The following is a 7,131-nucleotide window of genomic DNA, read 5'->3' as shown; positions in this document are numbered from 1 at the left end:
ACTTGGAGACCAAGCACCCTGTACATAAGCAACACTTCGGGTGTCGTTGTCTCCCATCACTCCCAGATGGGACCATCTCGATGCAGAAAAACAAGCTCAGGGCTCCCATTGATTTGTCGTTACGAGTTAAACTTTTCATGAAAGTAAAATGTTCTTTTTTGTTACGCATGTGTATCTTATTTTGAAGGAATGTGTAAATGTTACCATAGCGACCAGAGTCAGAGCGTGTTAGGACAGTGGTCAAGACTAGAGGAGTAGAGCTTGTGAGTTTTAGGTCTGGTTCACACGGCATGATTTTAGCATTGTCGGACGATTTTCCAAACCTGTGACCACAGAGCTCATAAAATCGGTTCGTGTGTCACAAGGCACAAGGCAGGAGCAAGACACCACACACGAACCGATTTCACTCACAAACATCCCAGTTCCAAAAGAAAATCCCGTAAAACTCCCAACATACCATATGTGAATTTAGAGTAACAAACATGTCCGACGATGTAGAAGCAATATTGATAGTCTGTGGACTCATTTTAAGTGATAAAAGACGTAACAAAAACAAAAAATGTTGGATAAAAGACTGCAGGAGCAGCCGCTCTATTTTCTGCACTATGCACTAAACCAGGCTTTCAGTTGTGCTATGTCAGTTGTTTGGGATTCCCCTCTGTGTTTACGTCACTGCGCTTTCTGATTGGCTACCTGTCACATTCAACAGGCTGCGTTCTCTCTCCCAGTCACCCACACACTGCGATAATCGGGCCAAGACAATCCAACATGTTGAATATGCCTGATTTTAGATATGAGTGGTCCAACGTTCTACATAACACACCACCCAGGCAGGATGATCGGTTAGGATTATCGCAGCAACAATCTCAGAACTCGGAGCATTCCAAGATTGTCATAAAGGGACAAAATTAAAAATTGTGTCATATGACACCCTCTACCCTCACCCCCCAGAAAACTGTCAAGCCTCGACTGGTCCGCGGTGATAAAAAGGTTGGGGACCACTGTTTTAGGGAATAAATATGAATGTTAAAATTTCCTAGAATTAAAACCTGGGAACATTGTAAAGCATAAAACTAAAACTTTAAAAAATAAAAAAGCAAGAGGAAAGTAAAGTTTTATTCTGTAGACAAACCCTCTTCCTGGTGGCAAGCGGCGGCGGCTGGACACCATTGAGCAACATGCTGGTCAGCAGTTTGGACACAAACGTTTTCTTCAGATGGATGTTGATGAATCCTGGACAATAAAGCAGAGGAATGAGGCAACGCAGCCACAGTGAAAACAAACCAGCAAACAAAAAACTGCTGGGTTTAAAGAAAAGTGAAAATCTGGAGAACCAAACAAATTATTCTGAAATATTTATTTTGCAATTCTTTAATTTAAGGAATATATTAAAATTGAGCAACTTCAGAAAAATGTAAAAGTACTGAAATGATCATACGACCATTAACAGACTTTTTTTCTAGCATTTCATTTGTTTTCCTGCTTAATTTTCAAAACTTAAATTTTTTTAAATTAAATCGACTGTGATTTACATTAATCCTAGAGAAACTCATCCATGCGTTTATCTTTAGCCGCATTGATTACTGCAACAGCGTCTTCACAGGTCTGCCAAACAAATCAATCCTCCAGCTGCAGCTGATCCAGAACGCTGCTGCTCGCGTTCTCACTAAAACCAGAAAGATAGAGCACATAATACCAGTTTTAAAGCCCCTATCCTGGCTCCCTGTAGCTCAGAGAATAGACTTTAAAATACTCTTGTTAGTTTATAAATCACTGAATGGTTTAGCACCACAATATATTAAAGATCTGCTGTTGTATCAACCCTCCAGACCCCTCAGGTTCTGGTTCTGTTCTCCATCCCAGAACCAGAACCAAACGAGGAGAAGCAGTATTCAGCTTATATGCACCACAAATCTGGAACAAACTTCCGGAAAACTCTAAAACAACTGAAACACTGAGTGCCTTTAAATCTTGACTAAAAACCCACCTGTTTATTTGTATTTGAAACGTAATCAATTACGAATTTAGTGATGGCACTTGACTTAATGAAATGTTTTGATTGCTGATTCTATGTCGCATGACTTCGTGTTTTGTGCTTGTTATGATGTAAAGCACTTTCAAATGCCTTGCTGCTGAAATGTGCTATACAAATAAAATTTGACTGATTAACAAAACACAATATTATATACATTTTTATATACTACAAAATAGTTCTTTTTAAGATGAAGTGAATTTATAATTACAAATTTTAGTTTACAGTGCCAAATAATTCCAGGTTTGTAAAAAAAAAAATCCAAGATTTGATAGTATAACAAAATAATAATATACCAAATTCCATTAAAAATTACTTTATTTCAATTTTTTTTTTTTTTTTAATAAACAAAATGTTCATAATTAAGTAAAAAATAAATTTAATAACATTATAACATTTCTGCTCTTAAGATATTAATATATTTTTAAAAGGTTTAAAATATTTGTTAAGGCATTTAAATTATTAACACTAAAAACATTTGCAGGAAAATATGATAAAAGAGATTTTAAGTTTAAAGTAAAATATCGAAAAATATTTTCTGAAGTATATTTCAAATTAATATTGTCCTAAAAATATTTTTTTGTTAATTTTAATACTTGATTTTATTTTAAGCATATTTTAATACAAAGAAAGACTTCAATTTATTAAACAAGTAAAATTCATTTTTACTGCACTATTATAATGTACTTATTATAATAAATTTAATCATTCAAGCAATTTACTAATTCAGTAGAAAGACTTGCATAAAAAAATCTGAAAAGAATTATTCATACCTTAAAACAAAACTTAAATTTTAACTTGTTCAGAACAAATATTAAACAGATTCAACAAGAATTTCCTTATCCGAAAAAAATAATAACTGGAATAAATGAAAAAGTGCAACAGATGATCTGTTGAAAAGTTTTAAATCTAAAATAAAAGGAAGTGTGTCTGAAAGGGTTAAACTCAGTGAGGTTCTGATTTCAGATCCAGCTCCTACCCGGTCCGGCGATCTCCGTCGTCTGGATGAGTTCGTTATCTGGCAGATTCTGGACAATCTTCTCAGCGATTTCCCTCGGGTTCACCTTTGTCCCTTTTGCTTTCAGCATCTGAGACAAAATAGTCAGATAGGATTTGTATTTAAAAAATTCTAAACATCAGGACTAGAAATGCCAACTGGTGGTTTATTCCACTGAGATTAGTTCCAATCAATTAGCTAATCATGTTCGCTTAGACCTTCTCAGTGATTTAGTTTTGGCCGCCATAAACAGAGGGCACCACTGGTCATCATGAGCCGTTGATACAGAAACACAAATGGCAGAGCAACATCACAACGGGAAAGAGAAATGGTCCCAACAAACTCCAGTGTGGGATGGAAAATGCACTTGTTTCTGTTTTGAAATATAAACTCTAGACAACCTCCTTAAAGAGATTAAGAATAATAGCGCTCATCCAACTATGCAACATGATAAAGGGGCGTCAACTTTTCACCCAAAAATGACTGAAGTGCTACGAAGGCAAGGATGTGATAACAGAAAGTGGCAGAAATGACACAGAAAATTTGTAACATGATGGTGAAAACATGATGCTAAATACGCAGTATTGATTTTGAGGGCTGTTGTGAGTTTTAGTACTCCTTCAAGAGAAATCGCACACCTCCGTCCAGTAATCTGTTTTCACAGGGAATTAAGTAAATTACACATTTTATTCTTTTATTCACTTTCATTTATCCATGCAGCAACCTAAGAGGTTCCTGTTTTGCTTAATAATATGAGAAAACCACAATTGTCTGATTATTCAGCGAGTATTTACACGAAATGTTAAAATTTAACTTTTGTAAAATTCAGCATATAATGTTAATATGTTAATAAAAGAGGTCAACCCCTTTGTATAAGAAAAAACTCAGGATTTTAAGAATTTAATGGCTGCTAATCAATTAATTAGTCGATCAATAAGATCCATATTTAGACTGAATCAATCGATAACTTTTATGTTCTGATATCAACAGTGAAACATTAACAACTGGGGAACGCCATTTCTTCTGCATCCTCTGCTCCCAGTAATGTGATGAACGAGATGTTTGAAGAAAAAACATTAGAGGAAAAAAGGAGCAGTCAGAGACACACCTGAGCCATGCCCATAGCGCTGTTGCACTGGTAATCTCCGAACTTGGCCTGTTGGTTGGGCGTGACGGCGAGCGGCGGGTTGTCGAGGTCAGGGAAGGAAGCCCTAATGGCCTCGCCGAAAACATCCTGCAGCCGCTGGTTGATGTTCAGCATGGATTTACCGCAGTGTGGTGTCTCCTCCTGAAGACTCTGAGGAAAACAACAACGCCACCATTACCAATATGACATAAAGATAAATCTCATCTTTTTATACCAGATACAATTTCTGATATTAGTAGATAAGTTTTGCCTTGCTTTCTTTTCTAAAAAAAATAAATTAGAAATGACTGAAAGTATCTCCAAAAAGTCGACATTTCAGCCATCCCTTCTGTGAGTTGTATGATGGAGTGTTAAGTACAGGTTGTAAGAATTTCATGATGAATTAAAAGCTGTAAAATAGAAGCTGTAAAGCACATTTGTCAAGCAAGATGACATCATTCTGAGCTATGGAAAGCCAAGTAGAATTTTGATGAAAATACATAAATTAATAAAAAAAAAAAAAAAACACACACACACACACAAACTTTCCAAAAATTAAATCTTCAAAAATCCCAAATCTGATTAATCTATAAAGTTGATTTATCGCTTGGCCCTACTGGAACGCCAGCCGCCACCCACCCTCTTCATGACGTTGAGGCGGTACTTCAGTCTGTTGTTTTCCTCCCGCAGATCCTCCAGGCGCTGCGATGGCTCAAAGCTCTGAGACTTTTTAAGGCTCTCGATCTCTGCAGACAAACTTTGGATTTCGCGCTCCTTTTGGAGAAAAAAGAAAAGAAAAGAAGAAAGCTCAAAATGAAACAAAACACTTGTACTGAGTTGTACAATGGAACTATGAGGGTCAGGTAACACAATTTTATTATTTAAAAGATATAGTCATAATAAATTTTACAAGGAGAAAGTCCCATGAAAACTTTGTTTTAATGAGACAATTATGAAGATCTGATGTAACCAGTTTAGTCTGTGGTTCTTTCTTCAAATTAGACTTTGTTTATGATTGTTTCAAAGTCCTGCTACTGATGATAATATGATGCTGATGTGATAAAAGTGTTTCCTTATCTGTAAAACCGATCCCAAATATTCTGGTAATAAAATTTTATTTCTGTATTATTTCGACTTTATTGTCGCACGACTGAATTCTATTATGGCTTTATTCTTGTAATTAAAAAAAATAAATAATAAGTCTTAGCCTGTCCCTAGTAATTTGTTATAGAGTTAACAGGAACTCAAAGTTTAAATAATGATAAGCTGCAAAACAGGCTTGTCAAAAAAGACGATGGCTTTGGCCATGCCGATATCACTCTGAGCTATGCAAACACAAGTAGTGCATTAGTGAAAAAATCCAGATATTCCAAAAATTTGAATAACTCGCCCATTCCTACTGTAGCTCCTCCAGACACACCTAAGCCACTTCTCTGAACAATGCTCTGCTTGCCAGGACATAAGCTTTCCATTTTCATAGGATTCACTGCTCAGTGACCTGACCAAAGCCTGTTTTGGTGCATCACATAAAATCCAAATGAAATACATTAAAGTTTGTAGCTGTATCCTCGCAAAATGATTAAGAAGGTATGAATATCTTTGCAAGACAGAGCAAAACCTTTGGACCAGATCTGTGACATACCTATAGTGCAGCAAAAATTCCCGATCAGCTCCACGACTGAATAAACACAAACTTGGTCAGAGTGAAACCAAAAGTGATTTTCTCTCTGTCAGTTATTGGAATAAACAATCAGATAAAAATTCATCCACTTAAGTTGGTAACATTATCTTTTGTTGCCTTAAGTTTGATTTTGTTGTAAGCATGCTGTAATTAATACATGTTCAAATTTACTAAAACGAATTAAACTCAGTAAGAATGAAGCTCACTGAAAATATTTTTAAAGAATTTTACAAATTTTCAGGTCAGAGTTAAAACAAAGAATGTTTGGATTAGAAATATTAGAAAAAGTTTACTTTACATCGTTGGCTAAAGAAACCAACAACTTAGAATCTCATTTGTTTTTCTGTTCTATTTCGTATAGGCTTCGTCCTTTCAGGCTATCGCTAGTGGGTTTATCTTTCGCGCCCAGCGCAGCACCGAGGGCTAAGCCTATACTCATAGAATCTGGGGTTACAATACGTAACCAACGTTTTTGATTAGATTCTAACTGAAAAATCCAGTTTTTACTTCACATAAAAATGTTACAATTCTACTATCTCCACCAGATGGCGCCAAGGACCTTCTAAATAAAAAGTGATTTTAACTTCACAATGAAAGCAACAACTCCAATGCTTAATGCAATTAAAATGACTTGTACATTGACTTTGGCCCACATGCCTTTAAGTTAAACTTAAATATTACATTGTGATAAATTCGGCAAAGAAATAATGTAAGATTAAGCTTCATAATATTGAAGAACTATTTATTTTTTCACTACTTTGACAGTAGAATAAGGGTGAATAAAGAACAAATAAAGTAACAATTTTCACAATAAAAAGGACATTTAGGGTACAAGCCGAATTCAAAACTCAAGTTTGTTTTCTTTAAATTGTGAAAGAAAACTTTTATTAAGCGACACTTTCTGCATATCAAGAGGAAATCATTAAATGTAATGTTTTTTTGTAGAAAGTTTGGCGCAGCGTTATGGTGCCTTGGATAGTTTAACGCTCTTCTAAAGCGTTTAGCCTCGCTATTACAAACCTTAGTAGCTCTTTATTTGTCTATGGCTGCAATGATAAACCGGCGGCTCACCTGGTGCTGAAGCCGGGCTGTGTACTCGGTCACTGGGTCTCCCATCTCTCTGAAAAGCCGGGAGAAGAATCTGCTGCCGATAAGAAGCACAATCTCGTGTCTGATGAAACAAACTGCAGGATGAGGAAGAAGTTCAGGATTTACATTCGTTGTCTTTGATTGAGGTTTGTTACATTTGTGCAGCGCCATCTGCAGGACCGGAATGGGAGCCTCCGTCAGCCAAG

General features: G+C 35.9%; 1 protein-coding gene across 1 annotated transcript in view; it reads right to left on the bottom strand.

Annotated features, from left to right (window-relative positions):
• rars1 (arginyl-tRNA synthetase 1) overlaps positions 1–7,106 on the bottom strand; it is a 38,685-nt gene extending 31,579 nt beyond the window's left edge. The window contains exons 1-5 of the mRNA XM_015060621.1: positions 6,908–7,106; positions 4,795–4,929; positions 4,138–4,326; positions 3,012–3,120; positions 1,133–1,233 (exon numbers count right to left, since the gene is read on the bottom strand). Of these exons, the coding sequence (XP_014916107.1) occupies positions 1,133–1,233; positions 3,012–3,120; positions 4,138–4,326; positions 4,795–4,929; positions 6,908–7,096 (723 nt within the window). The 5' untranslated portion in view covers positions 7,097–7,106. The remainder of the gene's footprint in view (positions 1–1,132; positions 1,234–3,011; positions 3,121–4,137; positions 4,327–4,794; positions 4,930–6,907) is intronic.
• Positions 7,107–7,131: the final 25 nt, after the last annotated feature.

The sequence above is a fragment of the Poecilia latipinna genome, unplaced genomic scaffold (assembly GCF_001443285.1).
Source record: "Poecilia latipinna isolate Pla-1442-1.1 unplaced genomic scaffold, P_latipinna-1.0 Scaffold1730, whole genome shotgun sequence".
Lineage (NCBI taxonomy): Eukaryota > Metazoa > Chordata > Actinopteri > Cyprinodontiformes > Poeciliidae > Poecilia > Poecilia latipinna.
Note: the sequence above shows the minus strand (reverse complement) of the source record. Positions and strands in the feature narration are given on the sequence as shown.